Source organism: Lagopus leucura, unplaced genomic scaffold, assembly GCF_019238085.1.
Source record: "Lagopus leucura isolate 7727_CA_CO unplaced genomic scaffold, USGS_WTPT01 Super-Scaffold_100050, whole genome shotgun sequence".
Lineage (NCBI taxonomy): Eukaryota > Metazoa > Chordata > Aves > Galliformes > Phasianidae > Lagopus > Lagopus leucura.
Window position 1 is genome coordinate 127,247 of NW_024962296.1, and position 27,989 is coordinate 155,235.

The 27,989-nt window shown below is 39.2% G+C and overlaps 1 protein-coding gene across 10 annotated transcripts in view; it reads right to left on the reverse strand.

The window, feature by feature from the left end:
* The window catches only part of DOCK3 (dedicator of cytokinesis 3), a 192,402-nt gene that overhangs the window by 52,275 nt on the left and 112,138 nt on the right, over positions 1-27,989 (reverse strand). For 8 of the 10 annotated variants that reach the window (XM_042885452.1, XM_042885450.1, XM_042885448.1 and 5 more), the window contains 12 exons: positions 26,396-26,413; positions 21,847-21,971; positions 18,141-18,303; positions 17,496-17,602; positions 16,629-16,800; positions 15,892-15,989; positions 14,112-14,195; positions 13,755-13,855; positions 12,225-12,306; positions 5,331-5,501; positions 1,428-1,620; positions 25-152 (listed from right to left, as the gene is read on the reverse strand). In XM_042885452.1, the coding sequence (XP_042741386.1) occupies positions 25-152; positions 1,428-1,620; positions 5,331-5,501; positions 12,225-12,306; positions 13,755-13,855; positions 14,112-14,195; positions 15,892-15,989; positions 16,629-16,800; positions 17,496-17,602; positions 18,141-18,303; positions 21,847-21,971; positions 26,396-26,413 (1,442 nt within the window). The remainder of the gene's footprint in view (positions 1-24; positions 153-1,427; positions 1,621-5,330; positions 5,502-12,224; positions 12,307-13,754; positions 13,856-14,111; positions 14,196-15,891; positions 15,990-16,628; positions 16,801-17,495; positions 17,603-18,140; positions 18,304-21,846; positions 21,972-26,395; positions 26,414-27,989) is intronic. The other 2 variants (XM_042885449.1, XM_042885453.1) reach the window with 2 other exon arrangements.

Consider the following 27,989-nt stretch of genomic DNA (forward strand, 5'->3'; position numbering starts at 1 on the left):
TTAGAAAGTCAAGGAGCAGATTACCAAAGAGCTGGTCTTGATTATGGAGAAGATACTACTCAGAATCCCAGAGCAGATGAGAAGTTCCTTCTGCTGTCGTAGGTGAAGGTGAATGTGGTGAAGAACCACAGGAAGCAGGATGCGTCGGGACTCTGAAAGAAGGAAAATAGGATCACAATTCTTAAAAAAGAGACCTGAATTTCAATTATCTTCATTCAGTAGCCTTTAGGTATCCAAACTTGTTTGCTGACAAATAGCGTATTTAATTAATTGGTGCAAATTCTATCATATAGATGGCAGCAGAACACGCAAGAACTGTATATAAAGAACTAATAGAACATCTCATTTCAAAAGTTTGTAAATGCGGAATACACAAACTCTTCAATACAGTTCCAGATTGACAGCAGTATTTGTGAATTGATACATGCAGACCTTGATTTCCTACTGTTCAGACTCCTTCCTCACTTCAAGGTGCTTTTCAGCTCTGTTGTCACAGCTAAGAGAGCTTCTCAAATATATGACTCTTGGAAACTGGCTGATTTTTCTCATTTACCTGACTTACCAACCTAAACTGTATTTAAAGAGGGAGAGCAGGCAGCAGCTGCTGAAGACAGAAGCCAAAACAGAAAAAAATAGGGAAAAAAGTGGGAGGATGGCAAGGAACTCATAGGAGAAATGGAAGGTAAAGGAGCCAAGAAAAAGAGAGTGGATCTTCCTTTAATTGCAAGACTGGAAGAGTAGGCAGGGTTGGTAGGTAAAAGATGTCTGGCAAATAGAATCATATTTTGAGAGATAGAAAGGACATGGGAGATTGCTGACTCGGGAGATGAGTATTGAGTGCACTAACTTCTGATTAGGGTAGATAAGCCCTACAGTGCTTCTAATCTTCTTCTGTTATATTCATAATTTCATTCATTTGAAATAAACTCAATCTTCAGCCCTTATTCATTTAATCCGTCACAAAGAATTACTAATATGTTGATTTATACAAGTATGATAGTTACCATGTAAGGATTAAATACACTTTAAAAGAATGGTGGGCTTCTCTTGAAACTGTCTTCCTGTTTCTTTCTCATCCAATTAGCTTGCTAGAAAGTAGATTAGTCTTCCTATCTATGTCTTTGGAACTAAAGTGGCAAACAATCAAAGAGTAACATAATGTACGAAATGAGACTTGTTAAGGTACAGAATTTTATCAGCCTTCAGCAATACAACTTATCTACAATGTATTTATTCATATTTCCTACCACAGAAAAACAAAGCGATACCCAGTGAAGATATGTAACAACGATGCTGGATAGATAAATAATTACCAAGTTTATTAGCTCTCAGTAATGAACTGTCTGCAACGAGGTGACAGCAAACTCTATGGAATATCTTCTTACTCTTAGTTCAGAGCCAACCTTGGCTTCATCCCACCATCTTACCTGAGAAGGAGAACAGGCGGCTGTCGACAGTACGCGCAATGGACTGCAGCTTAACGACGTCCATTGACTGCCCGATGTGTACAGTACTGGGCATGCTGCCCAGAGTGCCCCTCACAAACTCTGCTACTTCCTGCACAGTGAACATCTGCAACAGCTCATCAAAGATAGCGGGGAAGGAGTTCAGCAAAGCAGCCTGTAAAAAGCAAATGAGAAAGTTCAAAATTCTGAACTCTTTAAGCGCAGCTAAAGGCAGTGAAATAGAAACAACAGTAAAACTGAATTAAGGGTCTGGAAAAAGCCACTACGTAGTGAACTACGGCTGGAGTTAATGTTTTGCAGTACCTCAAGTTCATAGTGACCAAATTACTAGTAGTATACAAAAATCAAGCTCTGTTGCAATACTAAGTCGTATGGTAAGTTGAGCACAGCTCCTGTAGAACTTCAAAAGGCCATATTTTAGATTATAGCTTATAAAACAGAAAAAGGTACAGAAGAACAGAAAATAGTCAATTTTTTGCATGTTTACATTTTTGAATAAATATAAAAAGCGCTTCTGATTACATTAACTCCATATTGACTTTTTGTACTGAGGAACTACAAAAGACAGTTAAAGCTCTTCAGAAAATATTCTGAAGAACATGTTGACAGACTCTTAACCATGACAATAACTGTCACATGATATTACAGTATCTCTGTAACAGGGATAGGGTGCAACTTCATGTGAAAGAGGCAACACATCATGCAAGTGAGAGTGCATGTGATTCTTGCAACAATGGATACTTCCAGTAAGCTGGAGTTATCCAATCAATAGGAGTGCAGAAACAGTATCACAACACACCACAAATTCTTCATCTGTTGTTTCACATCTCTTCAATTAATCTCCTATTCTCAAATTCCACATACATGGTGCCATAACTCCAAAATTTTACACTTCTTGTCTTCCTTTCTTTACGTCCCACCGAACAGACATCCCATCCTCTTCCTTAAAACTAATACAGATCCACGATGGTTGCTGCAAAGGCTGGTTTTCACAGAATCTTGGTTGGAAAAGACCTTCAAGATCACCAAGTCCAACCACCAGCCTTACTGGATCCCATCACCAGACCTGCCACTGAGGGACATGTGCCACATCCACACATCTCCTGAACACCTCCAGTGCTGGAGACTTCACCCTGTGCAGCCCACTCCAATGCTTGACTAACCTTCTCCAGTGAAGAACTCTCCCCAAAGGGAAGATTCTGATTTTGCTGTCTTATTTCCAGCTGCCACCACTGTGCACGCTTACTTCTGTTTTCCCCTCATTTCTTTGAAGCTCTCCACACAACCCACACTGCCATCCTGCAGTGTTTGAATCTACTAGGTTTTGTTCAGCTTTGCCCTACCTAATGATAGTACCACCTATCATTATTTTCTTCTATTCTGCAAGATCTTCTCCTCAGATTTCTATGTACCCTTATTCCACAAACACTTCTGTACATCTTTCATGGAGGCTCTAACACTCGGAACACCCTTCTAATTTCATATAACAGACAGCTTCCTTTTTACCATGTCTTTCTTCTAAGCATCTTCTCCTTCAAACAGCTCTATGCATTTGATAGTCTCTGAGCAAAGTGTAAGTTATGTTTATAACTAACTTGGCAAACACTGAAGAGCCCATTAAATTATTCTGAATATAAGTTTACCTCTTTCTTCTTCGTGCTTGTTATCTCTCTCAACATCTTGTTTTGTTACACTCAATTCAGATTACACAAAAACCCATACAGCCTCCTGGGTGTTGTCATCTATTTGTTGCTACATAGATACAATGTACTAACAAAATAAACAAATATGAATGATTTAAATAGTTCATGGTACTTTGGAAGGCTGTAACAGCTGCAAATCCATTAATCATCTTTATCTTTAGGATAATGCAAACAGAATTAGAATACTGGCCCAACAAATTGTTACAGGAGTTTTCCTTAACTTATTTCTATTACTATGATGCAGAAGGATTGCTGTAGCCATCAAGAATTTCTAGTAGCAATCTAAGGATATGCATGGGATCTCTTCAGGAAGCTTTGGATCTGTCTCGAGAACAGCTGTATTGTTGCAGCAGTTCCTGGAAGGGCCCTTTTCAGTGTAAGAACCTAAAGTGCTCTGGAGCACTGTTCTTGTCAAACTACTTGCCTGGAAGTAAGGAGCAGTTTTTATCTCACTGCTGAAAAAGGCTGCACTGAGATCTAATATCCTGGATAAAAGAAATGTGGAGGGAATTATATTTAATAAGGCCTCAAACATTTCTGTGTAACAGTTGTCCAAGTTTCTGAAGCTCATACACTGTCTCCTCGGTTTGCCTGAGCAGTGTGATTTATGCAGTCTTGCACATGCCCTCAACAGTGTATTTCTGAAGTGCTAATGCTATCAGCTATTCCATTAATTACTGAAATATTCCACATTTCCTAGTTTTAAAGCACCAGCCACTTAAACATTAAATTTCAGTCTATATGTAGGAAAAGACGGATTGGGATAGGAAAAGGGATTCACTGGGAACATCCATGATGAAATACTTGAGCAGTTTTGAGGATCATTACTTACAAAATTAAATGTCGGCCTTGAAGTGCCACCACTTTTTTGTGGAGCACATGTCCCAGCTCCGCTCACCTGACTTCCAGGCTGAGAGGCCTGTGGGGCAATTGGGATCAAGGGGCAACACAATGGCACGGGGAAAACAAAACAGTAAACTTTTCAAAGATTAAACAAGGACAAACTTTCCAAATTACAAAAGTCTAGAGCAAAGACAGTAAGAAGAAAAAAAAAAAAGCAAAGAGAAAGGGAAAATAACCCCATCCTCAAAGCCAGTTTCTCTCTGTACCTGTGATCACTACAACTAGAAACCAAACCAACCCAACCTAAACATCCTGTGTTCACCAGATGCTGCTCCCACTCACCGTCTGAAAGAATCTGTGCACTGATTTCTCATGCTCTTGTGTCATCTCATTATACATATATATATCTCATATATAATGAGTGATTAAATAAAAGAGTAGAGCAACTCTTCTCGAAACCTCGCAGAACACCTTCTTAAGAAAGAGATCATGCTGCTGGCAGCTTCCCCAACCACTGGAGTCACTCTGTTTTGTTGTGACATTCACAGCAACTGCTGCTTTGACAGGTTTCAGTAGGTGTTCAAAACATCTTCAAATCGTAAATTAGTAATTACAAATCACCTTCATATTACCAGGATGTTCTAGGTGATCCATTTCTGAGATTTCCTGAGCGGAGGCATACACATAATATTTAACATTATTGTTCAGATCTTTTAAACACAGAAGTATCTCAGTGATCTTTCAAATATGAAATGAGACATTGCAAAATCCTCACTCACTTTGGGTGGAATCTGTAGCCCACAGAAGTGACAGTGAATTCATCTGGGCCACATTTGAAATAACGTATTAATTGAGAGTATAGGTATCACAGACTGCTTGCAGTCAGGGTGCATGCCATTCTGATGTTAGATTATGCTGGAATTGAATTTTCCAGATTGAGAGTACATCAAATGAACTCTTCCACAGCACTGTTGCTGTGACCTCTATATTCGATGTGAGCTCCTGTAACCAAGGATTTAGAATTCCTTTAGGACAACTTAAGACACATGGGATACTTGGCAATATATTTTACTTTTGTGAGAGGAGAAACTGAATCATCGTGTGATGAGCTGCTTTCCTCTTGAGACTCCACAGTTCAGCACCTGTAACTGCAAAGACACTCTGTAGTAAGACTGACTATGCTGTTTTTCAGTATCATCACATTCTTAGAGAAAGAACACTATACTAATCTGCTCCCAGCTGTCACACGCCCATATGCTATCATTGCAGAAAATAGCTGCCCTTTGGCTCGTCAGTTCAAGTGTAGGAAACAGCAAACCTGTGTGAAGATGAGAGTCTCAGAACTCCTGCTGTCCAAGCTGAGCACAAATCTGATGGACTGGAAAAGCTCTTGGATGCTGGAGCGGAACTGCTCCTCCTCCATTCCGCATGTAGCTCTGGAGTAAAGGATCCGAGATTGGACAATGAACTTGAAAAGATATTCCAAGGCCTTAAGGAGCAGGAAAGGGAGGAAATTAAGATAGAGAGAAAGAAAAATACAGGAGCTTTAAAGAGAACCAGGAAAGATTCTAGACGCATAATTCTTCAGCTTTAGAAAAGAAAAAGAAAAACAGGTTCTGTTAAGTTTTATAATTCAGTTAAGGAAGCACTTCTCATACACAAGAATTCATTCTCAATAATCTCTGTGGCCAATATGCCTCACTAATAACAACAAAAAATAAGCATGCATTTAATTCAAGTAGGTAAAGTCAGTTTACACAGGCTGAGGAAGATTTTGGCAAAGACAAGAGATTTACAGTTTGCTAATGACTTGGCATAGGGGCTGTATCTGAAGAAGCTGTTTTCCTGTCTTCATTCACATTTTACCTTTAATCACTTCAGTTTGCTGATCTGGGTTAAGATAAGTGGCCTGTCAGTGGAACAGAAGAAGGGTTACCTGGAAAAAGAACTGTCTGCTTTTCAATAGGAACACAACAGGTCTGCCTTTATTTCTGACAGCCACAGGTACACATAGAAGTGAGTGCAGACACAAACAGAACGTGAAGCCCACAGCAGTAGGCAGCAGCAGCTGTGCAACACTATGTACACATCTTTTTACTTCCAGCTGGGGGAACTTCATAAGCCTTCCTTTTATTGTCTCATATGAAACTTGGAGAGCACCCAGCAGAGGAACAACCTGCACAGAAGGTGGCATTTAACACCAATATGCATAGGTTACTCCAAAAGTAACGCTTTCCATTTATCTCCATGGAAACAATAACAGGTACAAAGAACACAGTAACACTATTTGACAGAGCAAACTTTCAGCTACAAAATGCTATTTTTCAACACAGCCACCACCATTAGCTGTGCATTTTTGCTAGCGATGAACAAGAGCTCATAAAAGTCTGCACAGGTGCAGGTGAGCACTGTCAGTGCTGAAACACAACTGTGCTCACATCCCTACTGTATGGTCTCCACAGATGTTCAGAAAGCATTGAAAAGTGTCAATAGTTGCCATATTTTTCTGCATGGATGAATTCAATGATGCATCTTTACTTCATACACACTTCCATGTCAGATGTCACTTTGTCAGAGTGCCCCTCTACCACCATCACTTGTACAGCAACAAAATATAATAGAGTACTGGCAGGAAGGTTCAACCTCTGCTGCCAACCCACCAACATTCACCTCTGATGATGTGGGCCAACATCATAAAATAGGAGGCATTACTTTCAGAGCAGCCCTCATGATGTGTGATAGATGCTGCAGTCTGGAGGACTGACAAAGAGGATATTTTTGTAGGAAAGTGGAAATTTGATCAAGGACATGTCTAGAAAGTCTGGATTTGCAACATAAACACCTTTAGGTAAAACTTTGTAAATGGTGTTCAGAACTCCATTTATTTGGCACCAGTGTCAAGGAAGGATGACACGTTGTTCCACACAGCCTGCAACAAGCTTGCCAATCTATCAAAGACCCTCAGAGATGCTAAGACGACAATGTCATACTCCACACAGACAGAATGCCTTTTCCATCATTTGGCACACACAGCTATCCACGCTGAAACACACTAAATATCAGCGACATTTAGACTTCACTCTTCCCTCAGTGCTTAACGTGACAGACCATTAAGAGAGCACTAAGGAAGACAGATGTATAGTCTGATGTATCCTCAGAACTCGGCACAGGAAACAACCTTCCTGCAATTCACTAATCATAGTTTATAAAGAAACATTAGAGCAATTACACTGACTCAAAATTATTCTTGCCTGCCTCATTGTTTGGGAGCTTAAAGAAATTCCAATGACAAATTTTACTCCCATTTATATTTTTGTATCCACCAGATGCTTGAGCCATCACACTATAATACATATTTGTGTACTATATGCAATGTCATGTTCTAAGCTTTAGAATGCTACAGCTTTAAGGACAGAGAACGAGAAAGCTTTCATAAATCCATCACAGATTTCAAAATCCTGGTGATAATTACAGCCATTTTTTCAGTAACCTGGCAGGACTCTTACACCTCTGCACTAGAGCACCTCCCAGTGTAGCTTCCTTACTCCAAAGAACTCCAGCAGGAAATAACACTTTACACTTCTGTCTGTTTCCAGACAAAGCTGAGTTGGTTCACAGCAGTCTGCTCTTCAAGGTTAGCAATTCTGCTGCTAACACAAAATAACGCAAGTCAAGATCTGGCAGGCTTTATGGGTTGGTATAGACAACCAGAATTCCAATGTGAAAGCTCATAACTTTAATGCGAAGACTATGTTTTGCAACAAATCAGAGGATTTCTGTCTGCAAATCTGTAATTCTTTGTTGGAAGTGCAGTGGCAGGCTTTCAGCCTTGGCAGAGACACCTAAACTGCTGCCTTAGAGTGAATCCAAAACAATCAACCAAAGAGTTCACTCCATTCACACAGGCAGCTGAGGAGGTAAAAGCACAAACCAAGCCCTCTTAGCACACATCAGCACTTGGACTAACTTTGCATTTTACTACTTACAAAATCCCAGATATGACACACACAGGCTCTTAAAGATGTAGAAGTACACTGAAGATATTCAAGCCTTCTATATGTTCAGGATAATATAAAAAGAGAGATGTCAAAAGGAGAATAGTACCACATTAGAAGAAGTTCCTCTGATAAAAGAGGTTTGAGCAGCTGAGTGTGCATCCGTTACCTGCAATCAGCAGTCTGAAATCTCATGGTACCATCCCATGAAAAACTGAAATGACAAACACAATTGTAACCTCATTTCCTCTCAACCAAATAATCCTCTAGTTTTATCAGTGGTGCTCCAGCAGAGAAGAGAAGTGGGGAAAGAAATGCGCATTTAGATAACACATGTCAAACAACTTCTACTTACTGATGAGTAACCTTCCTTTCTTCTCTGAGGGACTGTCCATATGCATGTTCACTCTTGTGAACGCAACTGAGCACACCTCAACTTGCATAAATTAGCTGGTGCTCAGCTGCAATGTTCCAGAAGAACTAAAAGCAGAAGACTACTCTAACAAACCCAACATCGGTAGGAAGCTGCTACATTTATGCAGGTAAAGTGTTGGATAGATTTCAGCAGGTGTAGTAGATTAAGATACTCTTCAGAAACATCATTAGAATCACTTGTGCTTTCAAGGACTATGCTCAAACACCACTGGATGACCTTAATATAGCATACTCCAACAAACAGTGTAACAGCACATCTGGACTCATCTGCCATAGAGATGAAAAGCCTGTTCAGTTCCAAAGGCAAAACATAGCTGATGTTCAGAGTATGCACAGATGAATCAACCTTAACCAAACTTGCTAGAAGAAAAAGCACAGATTACTTTCCTAAGTCAAAGTCAAGACACCCAAACCAGGAAATAACATGGACTATGTAGAACAGGTGACCTTATCATACAAACAATATATATAAGGATGATTATTAGCTCTGAATGTCTTCACTGTCCTAACCAAAATGAACAAAAGTAATCTTCAAAAAGCCACCTTCTTAAAAATACAAGGAAACAAATACGTAGGCAGTCTCAAAGGACAGCCCCAAACAAGACACCAACATCCAGTTAAAATCTCGTAACTAACTAGATTATTAGCTGAAGGATGTTCTGGTTTTGCTGGCCTTTAAGGAAACTCATTGGATTTTGTGGAAAGCTTTTGTGGAAAACATGAACATCCTTCTTACAAGTAAACTAAAGAATATTTGCATGCTGCTCATTCACCAAAATACACTTAGTATCACACATTCACTAAAATACAGACAGCAGTCTATATGGGAATCCACTTCATGTTCAAGAGCAGCCAGCAAATTTCTTCTTGCTCCTGGCAACGAACAGAGTACTTGCTTTAAGTGCAGAAAGCATCTATTCTGCATTACTAAGATAAAAAGCACAGAGATTCAAACGGAGGTACCAATTAGAGTCTCGTGAAAGCAGGTAAGAGACCTGAGGCAAAGTTTGGAAAGGCATTAACAATAAAAGAAGGAGCAAGTCCTAGAAACAGGCTGTCCAGGGTGGAATGACTGTAATCACCCTAACAATTTTCTAGTGTTCTTAGAAAACGCAAGACTGTAGAAAATACAAATCACCAATGAGGTAATTACTTCTGAACGAGATAATTAGGAGTAAGTCCAGAAAGACTGACATTTCTTTTTGAAATTCAGAGTGAAGAAAACAGTCTGGAGAATTCTGCAGTCTCAAAAGGCAGTTTGAGAATATAATTCTGAATGCCTCACCTCCCTGGCTGCCATTGCTCAGAAAATATGGGTTTTCGTGAAATCAGCTGGGAAGTACAATATTGTTTGAGCCTCTGCCAAACACTGACCTTTTTCTTTTCACTGATTCATGTAAAACCTTGTGGCAATGGTATGGTTCAGCTCCAGAACATGGATATGAAGATGAGACTTCCTGAGACCTGAGAAGAGATCTTGCTTTTTAAGTGGATGTCTTGATACAGGCAAAGCCATGTGTGATTACACCTCCAGGAAATGCCTGAAACTGGAACTGCACTGCTTAGAGACATTTCACTAGTTTTGCCATGTCTAGCAGAAAAGGTAAAACCATCTGTGAGGCTAACCATGGAGACTCCTGCTAAAGAATTCTCCACATAGGCACAGGCAGGTGTATTTGGATGCAGCTTACATGAAGCTTGTTATGGGCAATAGCAAGGAAAATGGTGCCACGTGTTCTAGACAGCTAGGGAAGCCCCTATGTTTCACAGAACACTCCAGGTTTCACTGAAGTTTTCTGAGAAAAAGTCTTGAGCAAGGAAAACCATTTCTGAAACAGCCTAAAGCAGTGCTTGTTGATGCTAAGGTCTGGATTAGAATCATATGAGGTGTCTGCATATCCATCAGGTCCATGGGGAATCAAGAAAGAAAATGAAGATCTTAATTTGAGCCTCCAAGATCTACTTGTGAAGCCAACTGTTCACCTTAAAATGTAACAGCTACCACAGTGGTAGAGGGTGTACTGTTAGGTCTGAAGAACCTCTGCTGCTCATTGCTAGGAAAGGGGCTGTCAGATCTGCAAAGCAACCCAACTCACTGACAGGACACCTGCTGACTAAGCAAACACTTCAGATTCCAAGTAAGCAAAGGGCTGCTTTAGCATCCTTGAAAGAATTTATTTACTTATTTTCAAACAGCACACTGAATAACTGACCTTTTGAAAGACATTCTAACGCTCACACTTTCACAGTTGCTGAAGAGAACTAACATGAGGTTCAACAAATTCCACTTAGGAACAATATGATACATCTGCGTCTGCTGCACTGCATACCAGCAAATAGTTTGATGGAGAAGAAAGCCTTCTCCCAGCCATTCCAGTTAGGGATCTGCTTCCTGTTTCACTATTTTAACAGGTTCCTTTGCAATTCCAAAAAATGAGCAATGAGGATGGAAACAAATTGAATGAGAAAGCTGAGAATTTCAATAGAATTTCAAGAAAATTCATCTTTGGCCCACTTTTACTATTCCCAATGGAACTGTGGTTCAAAAATATTACAAATAGTTTCTAAATACATAAATATCTACAAAGACAAAGCACAAATTGCTATAGTGCTCATATAATTGAATTGCTCAGGTTGGAAAAAACCTTGAAGATGAAGTCCAACTGCAACCTCACCATTCTACCCAAACTCTAACAACCAACCGCTGAATCATCCATCTTCTAAGTATCAAGATCAGGAGATCTCAACAGCCAGTTAAACGTAGGGATGCTGTACCATTCAAATTCTCAAAAAACAAATACTACTTTCTCAAAAATGTTGAATAAATTAGACCAAAGGAGACAAAGCAAAGCATAAAAATACTACAAAAGGGAATGGAAAACAGTGATAAAATCTGAAACATATACCAAAACACAAGCACAAAGACATTCACAAGAAACAACCCCTAACTTTCCCATGCTTTACCCAGAACTTAAAGCAGCAATGTGTGTGTGCATGTGTGCTTCTCACCCGTGACATGCTTCACTTGTGATGTGAAAAAGTGAGAAAAGTGAAAAAAAAGAAAAAATCTCTGCCACTGATGCTAGTTTTAAAAGCGCCCAGATTCAAAATGTTTGGATGTACTGCCTACAGTAAGAAGGTACAGATAGACAATCACTCAAAGACTCTTTCCTGCAAAATTTGGAATCGTATTTACGTGCATTCTCTTTCTCTCTTACAATTACTTACAGTAAAACAAATACTTCATTTATTCTCTGAATTCTCTGTAATTAGTATAAAAATTATTTCCTTGACTTCACACAACGTTAGAAAGTTGGGCCTTCTTTCAGCATCATACTCTTGCCAGGGAACGAATGATAAATGGTAGAATTTCCAGCTTCTTAAAACAGGAGAGAACTTCCACTGGTGACACAATGAAGCTACGTCACAGCCACAAATGGAAATTGTACCTCTGATCCACGGCACCTCTGCCTAATACACTTCAAATCACTGTTCCTTAAAGTGCAAGGTGTAGACATAAATATATGTAACACATCCATATATGTGCCACTGAAGTCCCACTTAAATCTCCTTAAAGCTTCAAAAGGACTTAAGAAGATGTGGTTGTTTCATTGTTTTCTGCACAAGAATGAATCTATCTCCCCCTAACTCTTGGCAATAAAAAAAATAACTTTAGTTAAACATTTAAGATGCCAACAACAGACAGCCCTTGATTTTATCTGCAGCTTCCTCAGCCCTTCACAAATGAAACAGGCACATAAATATTTCTAATGCATACATACTCTCATTGCCTCCTGGATGTGATCTTGGCGTACGAGCTCAGCTGAACGGTCCATGTACCACTTCAAGCATCGGATCAGTTCTCTGAATGTAACAGCAAAAAGAACAGTAACATGAAGATTAGCCATCACTGCCGAGTTTAAATAACATTCAATCACAATTGCTTCAGGATAGATCTTACCAGTGCACAGTGTTCAGAGGCTGCCCCCTTCAACTTTTTTATCTTTCAACTCAGAATTTGATCAAACCTTTTTGCATAGCCTTCTGCAACAGCAGATATTAAGGTGTTTGCAAATATGACTGTACAGCCTGTCTCTTGTACTTAAACTCATTTCACATGTTTTTAGCAGCATTCTTTCTCATCCCTACTTAATCACCCTATGGGAGGATGGTGAGAAGGTGCCCAAGGAGGTGAAGTTGCTGCTGGGGCAGCAGCAGTAGTTTCAATACCATTTAAAAATTAGTCAGGTAGCAAACATTTTAGTTCTAGGGAAAAATCTATTAAAAAAAAAGTCTAATTTCAGTCCACTCGAATCACCTACTGAATTTTATACAACATATGCATTTATTTAAATTTCTACACCAAAAAATAATTTCTTCCCTGTAATTGACAAACTATAAGAACATCAAACGATACTATTAAAGATAGAACTATATTGCTTGCCTTTATCAAAATTGAGATCAAGACATACTCTACTCATTTGGCATCAAATGCCAGGCCTCCTCTAAGTAAGCAGTGTTTAGAAACCGAAGATCACAAAGAACCATCTTCCTGGAGTGCACGATACCATTTGGACTACCTTAAAGAGCTGTGTTTAAAACATATTCACTAGGCAGCAGAGTGAAAAAAGTGATTATTCATACAAGACAGAACACCTTTTTAGCCTCTGTACATGACAATGCCTTCCAGTGTTGTGTACTACCCGCAGTGCCTGTCATTGTCAGTATTTTTGGGAAGTAAAACTAAGACCCTGAATGGTAAGCCGTACTGCTTTCCTAATCATGTCTGTCTTGTTGCTTGATGCAAAACTCAAAAAAGTACAATAGAAAATAAAGCAGAATCTTCAAAGTAACAGTGAAAATTAAGATTCTGATCCACTGAAATACAGACTTACTCTAATAAAATGGAAAACCATTAGCTTACATAAACACCTGTCCATTTTGGAAGAAGTAATAACAATTAGTTCTGCAAGCTTTCACACACATCCTATCTCCCAATGTCCTTGGACAAGAAATGTATATACTCTTGCAGCTCATTAGCTGACAGATTGACAAGGAGGTGTTGCTGAGTGACATTTATAAAACAATGAAAACAGAATTTGTCACTTCAGAAAGGCAAAGTAAAAATCAACGTCTGCTCGTTTCTGGCAACAATACAATGAGCAGCTTTTCTCTGAAACTGTGCTGGAAAAATTTTGTCCAGATAGTTCTATTTTTGAAAACCTCTGCTAACACAAACATTATGATTCTTAGCGACATCATTCAAAGGCTTCTAAGACCATCCCCTGAAGTGATGGATAAACAAAACTTACTTATAAGCCAGTGCTCCTGCAAAGTGCTTCTGAATGTAAGTGTCCATCACAGGTCGAAAATGAAAATACTTGCTGTCACGCAGCAGATTTATGATGAATACCTGTAAGAGATGAAGCAGTGAGCCCTCACCGAAGGAAACTGCACACAGTGTTCTGCAATAAGACAACGGAACAACAAAACACGTGATTTTCTTCAAACAGTCAATACTTTCATTATGAGATGTCACTGCATGCTTCTCCCAAGCGATAGCGAATACCGCTCCCCTCCCAACCGCGGGTTGAAGCCATCCGGGATCACTACGTGAATTCAAAATCACTGACCATGAGATAAAGAGAAGCAACAGTTCATCAGCTTACCAAAGACTGAAAGACCAGCAAGCCATACTTCTCGGTGTTGTCATCCAAAACTACAAACAGTGTGTCCAGAATGTCTTGAAGGAACTAAAGTGATATTAATGAACAATAAGTTTCAATTGTATTCAAAATAAGAACTCTTTGCCCTGCTTGAATTATGTCACACATGTTGATGCCTTTGTAAACCCAAGGACAAATCATTTCAGGTTCACACATAAGACAGATTTTCCTTTCACAAGGAATTTTTCCCTTCACGAGGAATATTTCTAAATGAAAATAACAGATAAAGGAGAACAAAAACAAGAAATACGTACTACACAGAAATATAGCTGGGTGCTCCTTTCTCTGTCAGCTGAGCTGACGTAAGTGCTACCTAGGTGGCAAAACAATGTAGTAATTAAACTATCATAACATCATAGTGTATTGGATGCCATTGTCATCAAATTTAAGACATGGAAACACATTAAATGGTGCTCCAAATTATGCTTAGTATTGAAAACTTTTGTTATAGGAATGAAACTATGGCTCTTACAACAAACATTAATTGATTCAAGCTACATAGTGCCAATTGTTTCTCCCATCTGTAACACTGCTGATAATTCAGTGACTTTCTTTACTTTTCTCAGAAGGGATGACTGTGAAGAGGAATGCTGAAGGTGAAGCCAGCTGCTGCTTCCGTCCTCGTCATTTTGCAATCTATTCTAATTACGTTTATCAGGTGGAGAACAAGAAACAAAATGCAACAATTTATGAAGTTTCTGAGAAGATAAAATTTCTTTTTTCTGAATTACTGCATTCTGTGCTTCATATCCCAATGCCAAATGGCAGCCAACTAAGGGATGGAATCAACTGCATTTCCTCTTGGAATTCTTGGAATAATACTTTCTTCTTTTTTTTTTTTTTTTTTTTTTTTTTTTAATTTTCCCTATAAAAAGCAAATACTTGTACTGCCTTGCAAACAAATGTATGACATATGGCCTTCTTGAATAATTTCAGTACACACTGGGTATCTTCTTCTCGTGTTATTTTTACATGTGCTATCATGAAAGTTAAAATTAAGATATGGCAACACTTAAATGAGTTACAACAAAGTGGCATAAACTCCTAATCAAACAATGGGACTTTCGTTTGACATTGGTGCTCTGCGCAGCAGCACGACTTCACTGCTCTGGGACAGTGAAGTGCAGGATGGTGCACTTGACTTTCAAGGTTTCAGATTTGTTTGTCTTCTACACAGAGGTTTCAAATATATTCTTAAAACAGAAATACACATCAATTCCACTGTTTCCATCAATTCCATCAATTCCATTCCATCATCAGCTGTTTCAAAAGCTAAGACTTCTGTGTCAGCTCTGTTTTCATCACTCTAGAAACGGTCAACCACAGTTCCCTGTTTTCAGGGAATGCCTTTTTGAAAATACGACTGGAACAGAAAAGCCTGCACCAAACACCACTAACAGAGCTGTGCACTCATTAGGAAACAGCATGGCTCAGTGGGGGCAGGTCTACAGAGCAGAACAGTGAGTGCTAAGGATGATGCTCACCATACAGGTGGATGAGGTTATTTGTCTTTGGACTACAGCAGGTTTGATCCTGAGGATTGAATACCATTCATTTTTGGAGTGTTCAATTTCATATTAAAAAAATCCCTATCATACACTTTGAGACAGCACGAAACAAAGTACAGTAAGAAGCAACAATCAGATGTGCACTGCAGATATCAATTAGCTTACTAACACTGATACATCCAAAGACACTGGATACATTTAATTCCATGTAGTACCTTAACAATTTCCTCGCCACTGACATGTCTCAGCCTTCCTAGAATATCCATCACACGATCGGGGTAAGCTTTCCATTTCAGGAGGGCAAGCAAATCCACTGCAGAACAGTAAGAGAGAAAGAGACAGAGTCCATATACAAAGGGCAGAAGGGCAACTGCAGACCCAACTGAGATTCATTATGCTACAGTTCTGCTCTTGTTGCAGCTCACACATGTTAGAATAAAAAAAAAGAAAGAAAAACAAGAAGGAAACCAAACAGTAAGAACAACATTACTAACAGAAAGGATGGAGGAACTGAAAAGTCTTAGAACGAATAAAAATATTGCTACCTTTCCTATGGCAACCTCACACTGCACTGTGAAAAATACACTTTTTTGTCTTCCTGTGCCTCAGGAACATTGCTATAACAAGTTTTGGTTTCCTTAGTAGTTCTGCAAGAGCCGAAAAAACAAATTCTAGGATTGTGTCAAAGTGCCAACAACTCATTTTTTTGTTCTTTAATCACCTAAATAAAATTATCTTCGTTTTAACAGATTACTCATGTCTTGCACTTACAGAAATGCCAGTCATTTCTCTGCCCTTACTCAGTAACAATTTCTTCAAAAAAAAACAAACAAAAAAATCCCCAAAACAACCCAAACAAAACCCCAGACCAACAACTGAGCAACAGTTTCTGCTCATGTCAATACAGCACACATATCAGCCCATAAGCAATTCTGAAGTACCAGCTACTTACCATTCTGGGTCAGTTTGGTAGAAGAAAGCTGCGTGGAGACAGAAAAGGACTCTTTGGTGCTGCGCTGGAAAATGAGACTGGAAGGAATATTGGGGCAGCCGTTGTAGTCCTCTTTGCAGCAGGGCAGCCCCAGGTAGAGCGCGTGGTTATTAAACGTGCTGTTCTCATCACACTGCAAACACAGGAAAGGGGATGGAATGCTACCCGGTCTATTTATTTCATTTCACACACAAGTCCTGATAGCAATTGCTTGGCAGTACTTTTATTGACCTTTTGGGTGCACACAAACACTAGTAAGGAAAAGCTGTGCTTACCACCTTCAGGGCTTGTGTGTACACAGAGGAGACTCAGTTTTAAAAAAAAATGTCACCTCCTAACTACTGACTGTTTTGAACCTATCTGCACCTTCCAACTTAGTGCTGCTGTCTGAAAGTCATAGTGAAGAAATAAACCGAAGTAAATCAATATGGTGGAAAGAAAAAATACAAAAAAACAACTGCAGAAGAAACCCAACGCCAAAAACTCTCCAAAGTTTCTTGCTACAGCACTGTTGAGATGTAGCACTGCAGCAATGCATTTGAAGCTTCTGGGCACTGAAACAATTTCTTAATACACAGTAATAGTATGGGCTGTAAAACTGCCGACGGCTTGAAGACTCGTATGTTTGAATTTCAAGTAGTCATAATTAATGAAAGATAAATCATCAGTATCTGATGAGAAAAACGAGTTGTACCTACAGCAGGAGGTTTCCATACCTAGTCACATAAATTCAAATTCTTTAATTTTTTTAATGTGGGAAAAAATGAGAACGCAATGACAGTTGGATTTAAATTGAAGCTGTGGTGAACAGTTGAGAAGACCTGGTACCTTATAAACATAAAGCTCATGGATATCATCCGACAAGGTAGTGCCATCATCTCTCATCAATGGAGTGAATGCAAACCCAAAGAGCTTCTTTTCTCCCTTGTCTTTTGCTGTAACAAGATATAAGTAAGAAATCACATTTGTTCATACTCTATCCATATACTCTACAAAGTTACCCACCGCATTCCTAACAAAAAGCAGGCAGGTAATGTAAGAATCAGTATATAACAAACCACTAAGTTTAATTCTATGCAAGTCATCAGCAAGCCTCAAAACAAACACTCAGAGAATCACAGAATGGTTTGGCTTGGAAAAAATCTGTAAAGGTTGTGTAGTCACAACTGCCTTGCCAAGTACAAACATGCTGATCACAGTAAAATAAAAAATGTACATGCTATAAAGAAAACATTATACAGGAAAACACAGTTACAGAACAGCAGGGGAGAATATCTACAGAACGTTTTGCCCTGCAGGGATTGTGCTGTTCAATGAACATTGCAACAAGCTAACAAACTGCAGTAAAGGTGCACTGTCAAAGCTGGCACCCTCTTCCTCCTTCCCAGGGATTAACAGCCTCATTCAAGCATGAACTGGCAATGGGAAGACCTCAGCCATTTTAGATTTCTTTAGGTTACGTTTTGCACTCACTGGAGCAATGTCTGAACTCAAAGCGGAGGTGAGACCCACGAAACCTGTCAATGGGGATGGGCAGCTTGATGATTTCCCCCCATCGAGGGCTGTTATTGTGGTAAAGGACAAAAGAGTGGTAGGCACTCCTGCTTGGCTCTCCTGAGCCCAGGCTGATGCAATCCTGGAACAAAAGAACACAATTTAAGATTAAAAGACAGCACATCACTACAGATGAGTCATTTTATTACACGGTGATAATCTTTATACAATTCATCTCTTTTTGTAGACACAGAGGAAGAGCAGAAGCAGAAAATCAGACACAATAAAATCTGAAATAATTGAAGAAATTTCTGAACTGGAGAGCACAGGCTAAACCAAAAAAAGGACTGCATAACGATGTTATCATTTAAGTTACATCCTACGATGAATAAGATATTCTTTCTACTAGAACAGAGAGTAAGTGCTACATGTGTCAAGACTTAGTTTTCAGACTATACTAAAGGATACTAATAATTGGGTGAGACAACACTGAAAAGAAAACGCTCATCTTGTTTGGGACTTATTTCCACTGCTCTCAATAGGACTATTTCTGAACCAAGATACACTCAAGAGCAATATGGATTTGAAACAGAATATTCTTATTAACACTTTGTATGGTTCTGCTGAAGCCTTCACAGAGCCATGATTCCCGCAGTGTGGTGTAACTCAGCACAAACTTTCTTCTTTGGCAGTGTTTAGAAAATGTTGTAGGTCAGGAACAGCATTCAGCCAAGGAAAGTGGTGTGCTGGGGTCAACGATCACATCTTCAGTGCACTGCTCATGCACTTGTAATCTTCAACTGGAGATTTTTTATTACTTCCCCAACCACGCTACCAACTGAAAGTTATTCAATTAACCCTGTGATTAGAAAAATGAAACGGAAGGCAGAAAGCAGCCTCTCAAGACTGTGAATGCATCTTGGGTCATGCAGGAGATCATTCAGTGGTCAGACAACCCAAACAAAGCTGTTCAACTCATCAGTACTGCACTGAGAGCTAAGTCAACCAAATTTTATTCTTATCTTTTACATTAAAAAGCTCAAATGGCACTCCTCTTGTTGCAATCTTAATATTTCCTTCTAGATTACGCTGACTGACTGAAATGAAAGCTCCCCATTCAGCACTCTCTTTGCAGCTGCTTCTTTCCCCCCACTTAGGAACAGTTATATTCTGCCTCTGAGTGAAACCAGCTTCCTTCTAATGGAAATGACAGGTTCCAACACACTGATTGATCTTACCCTACCACAGATAACACAAACCAGGCATCCACAATGAAAAAATAAGCTGTCTAGAGTTTAAAACTAAATTCTTAATATAAAAGGTGAAATACTAAAATAACCCAGACTAACAAATATATATTACATTTTATGTATCTGTGGATACCTAGAATTCTTAAGGTCTTCAAGGCATTTCTACAGATTTAGAACATTCTATTAAAAGCCATATGCGTTTAATAAGGTCAGTTGGCTTCCATAAGGACATCAGCACTTAAGGTAAGATAACCCACTAAGTCAAAAGTAATTCCAGATGGCTGTGTCATTTGCTTTACCTCTGGGAGATGAATTTACAGAATTTTTCTATCAGGTAGAAACCATGGCAGCAAAGAAAAAAGATAATACGTGATTAGTTTCCAAACTCAGTTCTAAGTGGCTGTTTCCTTGCCTCATGCAGATATGACTTTTCCTTCAAACTGCCATTTAGAACTTTGAATTATGTCTCCATATTCAATTCAACCAATATTTGGTTTCATATGTTATTTTTCCAGGTCTATTTTGCAATAAGAGAACTATGCAGCGAGGAGTTCAAATTAAAGGGGAGGAGCTCAGGTTTTATCGTTCTTGATAGCACTTCCACTGGTTTTTCAGTAGACATTCGCCAGCTTATTATTTCCTATGTAAAAAATTCTGATGACTGCATGTTTGAAATGCAACTGATCTGAGGCATCATTAGGCTTCACGAACCACGGATCTCCCTGACATAACCATAAAAAGTTGCTTTGACTGCCACTACACTGAGGAGCAGCAATATAAAAATAGGTACAAAGGTTCTCTTGTAAATAAGTTATTTAAATTGAGAACCCACAGGAGATCCTTTCTATGTAAAGTCTTTCTATTACAAAAAGTATGTTCCCCTGATTTTTTTTTTATTTGGATTGACTGCCTCTTTTCTCTGTGCCATGTCCCATCTCCAATTCCACCCATAGCCCTGAAGTACTGCTGGAGCAATACAAAGGGTAAGGGAAAGGGAAAAGTATTGCAGTGAGAACTCCAGCAGAAAACAAAGAAGTCTAGATACTATGTTGATAACGTCTAGAAACTATGTTGGCATTTGAAGATGCTGATCCTGTGCTTGGGACAACCAAGATCTACAGTGGTCTTCAGCAGACTGTTCTGTAACACAGCAATGATTAAAAATGTACGACGCTCAATTTGAAATGTATGCCTAATGCAATTGAACAGGAAAGGATTGTGATCTTCCAGAAACAGCTGTGGGCACAAAGCAGTTCCTTACAAGAGAGTTCCTTACTTAATTTTCAATCAAATCACAAGAAATTATGTTAATAAGGGAAAGGTTCCTCTTCCAATTCCCAAAACAGATTGCGGCACCGAGTTAGACACACAAGGACTTTGGGGTTCAGCCTGTTCTATGAGAATGGCTACAAAGACCACTTTTTTGCACCAGATGTTAAAAAAGATCTAGGGGAAGTTCTAATTCAACGATTTTAAATGCAGCTTCTCCCCCATTCCCAATAGCAGTTTATGTCAAAATACTTTTACTTCTCTTTCCTCACTCTTTCCCACCTCACACAAAGCTGACATATCTACCTGTTGTTCTTCCCTTCAGTAACACTACAGTAAGAACAGAGAAAGAAAGACAAACATTAACAACATTCCCAACAGGAATAAAGCCCCCCCATGGTGAAAGCCAAGATCTTGGAAACCAGGGACTTCTTCAAAACGGTGCTCAACACACCAACAAACCACACTTCCAACAGCCTCGCCTGTATTCCTGTTTTATCACATACACTATTTGACTTAAGAAATTTGTCATATGCTTCTTTGATCTTTGATTACAGCGACTTTAAATTTTACTATAGTCACTGACATCACACTGCAAATTATATAAGCTTTTCAGTTTATAAAAATTTTCTCCTAAGCGCCTATTCCCACATGGGGCAGTGCTCCGAATTCTTTCAAATATGTATCATGGAATCACAGAATGGCCTGGGTTGAAAAGGAGCACAGTGCTCATCCAGTTCCAACCCCCTGCTGTGTGCAGGTCACCAACCAGCAGACCAGGCTGACCAGAGCCACATCCAGCCTGGCCTTGTGTGCCTGCAGGGATGGGGCATCCACAGCCTCCTTGGGCAACCTGTTCCAGTGCCTCACTGCCCTTTGGCTGAAAAACTTCCTCCTAATATCCAACCTAAACCTCCCCCGTCTCAGTTTAAGACCATTCCCCTTGTCCTATCACCATCCACTCTGCTAAACAGGACCACTCGTAAACAGGACCACATGTAAGCGACCACTTCTTTCATTGTAATAGGTTAAAACCTTAGCAAAAACCAAAAATAGGAAGAACTAGTTTGAGTGTAGTTTCCCTGGCATCAGAGAACAAACAAACAGCATGTGTGCATGGAACAAGCAGATGGCACTCAAAACTTGAAGAGGAAACAAGCACTTACCTTCAAGATTTCTCCATCTGCGTACAGAACATACATGGTCACTTCAATGTTCTTCTGCACGCTTTTCCCACCTCTTTCAAAGTCTCCCTTCTCCAGTGTCAGGTACAAGTCATTGCGTATATCACCTGCAGGGAAAGACAGGAGGCACATGGCTACACTCACCATGGGAGACAGCGCCTGTGTGAAGCCTATGTTGATTCTGCAAACCACCCGGTGTTCTGCAAGACTATGGCTGATGCCAAATCATTCCAAGCAGCAAGTTAATTGTTAATAAAGATGAACATTTTGATATCAATGCATAAAATCAGAACGTTGTTAGTAATGCCTTCATTAAGTGTGAACTTGGAATCAACACCTGCTTTATTGTGTGTGAGTAGAGAAGGGAAAACAAAACCTCCACTACTCTGCCTAGTTATGTGATGCAGCTATTAGGAGAAAACTGAAAGCATCAATAGTGTCAGACTTCCTATTTTCAATATATTTTAAAAACAAATGCGTATTTTTGTGGTGATTGGTAGAAAATTAATTTCAGTTAAATCTTCTCTGAGTATTTTGTAGATTTGTGAATTTCCTTTTTATTGTAACAAGAAAACAAAAGCAGCCTTTTTGGATACTTGGCTGTAATTCAGTTGAGACGGATTAAGAGGGAATTATTAATTGGTTTTTCTGCTAGATTTCTGGCTAGTCCCTGGTGTCCATATGCAAGAATGTAATAGAGCAGGCAGTATGGATAGTTGCCAGTTAATCATGACCTCACCTTCAAGAGCTTTCAGAGCAAATGACTGCACTCAGCAATACAAATGCTGGCATCTCTCTCAGATTTGTTATTATCCCGAATTTAACAAAGTCTTGTTCACTTCTTATTTTGTTCTAAGAATCTGGTTTGGGAAATGCTGCTTTCAAAAGGAATGCAGTAAGTTCTAAAGCATTCACCAAGAGGATGGCAGGTAGCACTTGCTTCTCCCTCAGGTTCAGTTGCTGCTTCCATTCTGTGACCTATCACTTCTTATTTATTTCTCCCAAAGAGACATGTATGAAAGGGCAGTATAAAAAAAAAACACAATTTTTGAACAACTATAAATCAAACACTTTCAAGTTGGGATTTTGTTAAGCAGCCTCAAGAGACCAAATAATGAAGTGGTGGAATGGTTATACAGCAAAGCAGAGACTCCTTCAGTGACTGATTTCTTCCAACCCAGTACTTGGAGAAGCTGATGCTATTAAATCTGTTTATTAACCAGAAGCACTATGAAACAAGCAGCATATGCTTTCAGGCAATGAGGGATATCCTTCTGTTGGTCAAAGATGCACTTCAAATTTTTCTTGAAGTCTCTCACCCCACCAAATTCACCCCGGATTCTACTGAAGGGACAAACAACAGAAGCTTGCCTTTATGGTCATTTTTATTCTGGAGAGCAGTACAACTTTTCAGGCACAGAAGTACCACTCTGTAGCTGCCTTTCGGTGCTCCCTGCTAGCACTCCTGTGAATGGGAATCTGTTTCCAAAATGCCTTCCTTCTGTCAGCCCTGCTGGCAGGGCAGGCTCACAGGGTGGGCAGCAGCACATGAATCACAGCAAGGGCTCTGAGACTGCAGTGCTTCACTGCTGTGAGGAAGATAACAGCGAGAGGGTCACGAAAGCCCTCCAGTATTCAGTCAGGTTTTCTCATCAAAGAACAGCCATCACATGGAACGCTGTGCAGAGAAAATTATCTGTGTGTTTTTCTTGCTGTTTAAAATGCAGCCAAGCCATCTATACGTTGACCACAGGAATATCAAGGAAATGTAAAAGTCGCAGCTGAAGATAGTTTAAGTCAGGGCTTTTGTTTTGAAACTCCTTCTGCTTAACAGCCTCCAGCTTTTTTTCTAAGCAGCATGCATGATGAGGACGAAAGAATCCAATTTATATGCTGTGATTCTTAATAGAAATTAGTTGTACCCATAAATTAGCATTTGGGAGATTCTTATTTATGGCCTCTTCTCCAGAACAGGGTATGGCCACACGAAGCCCAATGTCAGATTGCAAATCCTAGTTTAAATTAAATGCAGAGTTTGGTGAACGTACAGCATCCAATCTTCCATTAAGCTTACTAGAAGGGATATTACTTCACTAATTGAAAAAATGCCTGTGGGGTGGGGGGCAGAGGAATCGAGATAACAGTGGATTTGCATCAAAATGAAGGAAAAAAAGGGAAAAAGTACTTCAGTGAAGTGTAATGGAACATCTTCTCTTGTAAAAATAGTTTATAGCATCTTAAAAATAACCAGAAAAGGCCATAATGCAAAGTAAGAAAAGACTGAAGGCTGCTGCTCTCAGGCATTGCACTCATCTGCTTCTTCAAAGTCTGGAGTTAAAGCCAGAAAGTCACAGACTTCAGTTTGTTAGTGTGTAATCATAAAAATATCCTTTCTAAAAGAATTCCCTCTTCCTAGCGTGTTACTTAACCTAAGCTACTACTGCATCCTTGCTAGCTTTTTTTTCCTGACTGCTGCTGCCACTCTCGATGTTTCTGAGCTCAGATACTGTAAAGGGCTTCACAGAAACAGAGTAAATGCTTGGACACAGAGCAGTGTGTCAGACATTTTGTTCTGAGTATGCAAATTGCAAGGATAGAGGCCTTCACAGCAGCTCAGAAATGCCCGAGCAGATTGCACCGTGCTGCTCGCATGTGACAAAACAAGAAGTGTGATCAGCAGAATCAAGAGATCCTTGTCAGCTCTGACACCAAAAAACAGCTACACAGCAAGTCAAAAACCCTGGCAGAGAGAGCTCTTCCCTTGCTTAATTCTGTCTTAAAATAGAAAAAGAGAGGAATAAAGGACTCATTAATAAACCAGACACACCTCCATGCAAGTAGTTCTGGCTTGGAAGTGACAACACTTCTCTTGCACTCTGGGAGAAAAGCAGCATGTGTGCCAGTGTGCATCTCAGCAACCTCTCCCATCCTCACAGGAGAACAGTGCAGCTCATCAAAGTGGGTCAGTGTTGGCCTCCTATTGTTAGCACAGGAAAAAGAGTGCTAGGAGGCCAGCGGGCCAAAAGCATTTGTAGGTTCCAACCGGTGCGCGGCACTTGAACTGAGGACACTCGATGTCAGGATGAAATGAAGCAGCCAGTGAGTTTTCAGAATGGTATTAAAGGCCATCCCTCAACAAGTGCTTTTTATTTAAAACCAAATGTAAACGGCTCCTTAGCACAAAATATACGCAGTTTTTATATATGCAGTTCCTGAGATTAAACCTTCATGAAATGTCTTGACATACGGCACTTCTCACAATAGCAAGAATTATTTCCTGATGTCTCGTGCTGCCCTTCATTTATTCTCCCATCTCTTTTATGAGGGTTTTGTTTTGGCTATTACTGTTCCTTTAAAATCGAACTATGTTGATTATACAATTTGTATTCAAATTACCAGGTCATTAAATATTAACTGCGTGGGCTTTGCTTACACTGAAGTCCTTTCTCCTATCACCCAAAACTATTTTATTTTAAGCAAGTTGTGGAAATGAATATAAGATTCATAACACTGGTTTTGTGTTTACAGTACACATTGTACACATTCCAAATATTAGTTGTCAAGGCTTGATAACATTCAATAGTCCAATGGACAATAATTGTGTTAGGATAAATCAATCAAAGAATGATTTATACTGGTTTTGCAGGTTTTTCACTCGAAGATTAAGGACTTAAATAGCAAATTAATAACCATGTACAGAAACAGCCTGTATTTAATCTAACACTTATAAGTGTAACTTAGTAACTTTCTAAATTCTTGAAGTATTGATGGCATGCAACTATTAACATTACTGGGAATAACACTGCATTGGTAAAGGGAAACACAGGTTTTACTGACTGCCTACCTACCAAAGGAAACTTTTTTCCCCCCCTCTATAAATGGAACATTGTGCAAGTTCAACTCCAAGTGACCCTCTAGCTTTTTGTGAACAAAACAATCAAATTGTTTCAATTCCTGTAATTAAAAACTGAACAAATGATGTTTAGTAGACTATTTGATATCCATTGTTGCACTTCTGTGCCTGGAAAAGAATAGGATTTTTTTAAATTCAGTGATGTGCCTGGAAAGGTTTCCTGTAGCTGTAAGCTGAATTTTTAATGTTATCTCCTCCAAATTAATATTTTTTACTTTCCATTTTCTGACAGTTGATTAATGATAAAAACGTTCTTTAATCTCCTTGTAAATGCTTTTTTGGGGGTAATTATTACATAACTGTAACTTTCAGCCTCATCAATTCTGTCACCCTGAATATTCTGAGGATGGCTGATGAGTGCTGCCACGTCCAATTCTCAGTGTATTTCTGCCACCTGAGAGAGCAGATGCTGACATATTCCTCACCTTTCCTACTGATTAACCTCTTTTAAGTTGGCCTGTGATATGAAGAGACGGGAAAGACAAAGCCTCTGTTACTAAAATTTCTCTGAAATGTTATGATTTGTTACCTTTACCAATCCCCAACATTCCATGAAAGATATGAAAATGGGAAAAAGCAAGCAATAAGCAGACATTACACAGAAAAGCAGAAACTTACACCCAACTATCTTCATCTCTGCATCAGAAAGAAAGGGGAGACAATAAAAGGAAAGGAAAGAGAGAGAAGCCAGGAAATTAAGACAAGGAAAGAGAAAAAAAAAAGAGAAAGAAACATCACTCACAAGTAGAAGATGAAGCATGCACTTTTCATCAGAGGATCAAAGTAAAAGACAGAATACTTATCAGCACATGGGGAAGGGAAGGGATGTCCTTTAGGGAACTGACAAACGCCATGCCTATGCAATAGATTTCTGATCAGCAAGTTGTGTATACAAATAAAGTTGCAATCCAAAAGGCAAGCAGCACATGCCGCACTGCTTTTATCTCTGGGGAAAGGTAAAATTGTCAGGATCAGATGGACGTTCTTCAACCCAACAGCAATTCAGAAAAGAATAAAAACCAAAAACCAAAATGGAACAAAAACCCACCACCTCTTTGTGAGTCTGCGCTGACTGACTCCCTTCTGATTTGGGCAAAAAGAGCATTAGTCTTCACGATGCTCTTCTCAGGTCACAACACAACAGGAAACAAAGAACACAAATTTACACTTAAAACTGAAGGCAGGCATGGTTATTTCAAAATATATTAACATATATATATATATATATATATGTTTTCATAACCATGCAAGATACAAGCACATCAAGACTGGTTTAACTTAATTTCTTAAATGACGTCCACTCATGATGCTCTTATCTGAGTGAGGGAAAAATGAGCTTGATACAGAAACGAGTGCTACTGTAAAAAAAAAACGGGGTAGGAGAATTGTGTGGAGAGACACAGCTACAGAATTATAATGGTTAAGACACCTACATTTGAAAGGAATTCCTATTAAAAAAGAAATTGAAGATGTTAAAACCCATCACCAGGAAGATTCATTTGAAATGTCAGCTCTGTTTGCTTTAAAGAAAATACATTTCTTGGGTCAGCAGAATGACCGTTGCAAATTTTGACAATATTAGGTGATATATTAGCCTTCATTAATTGATTCATCAAAATAATTTTTCAATCACACTGTTTTAAAAATCAGCATCCACTTGCAAAATACGTATCTTTACATGCACTTTCTGTGCTCTTCCCAGAGAGGAAACCCCATCTTTCATGAGAAAGAAACAGTTCTGAAGCAAAGGAAGGAAAAGGAAGTTTGACAAAGACAATTAAAGAAACAGGCATGGTTGAGAACTGCTAAAAGATTTCATCTGGTTGCTTTGTAAATGATATCTTTTCTAATTCCAGACCACAGTAGCACACCCAATCAGTCTGATTCTGGCTGTAATGACGTGGGCACAAAGCACGGCGAGTTGATGGGCATTCCTTATTCCTCTAGCTTTGCTAACACATCTGAAGGATAACTCCCTCTATCCAAGTGCTCTGTCATAGCCATCATGTAAACTCAAACCAGTTTCATCTATTGTTTTTAAAAAATAAAAATCTGCAAATATCTGCTGTCACTTAACAGAATGAATAATATTGATGGCATCAGCACAGCGATGTTGTGTTTTAATCTCCTAATTTTTCAGTTGAAGAATATCCAGGACAATGAATTTTTTTTTGTTTAGAGCACTGCTCACGACTATCTCACTCTGCATCCA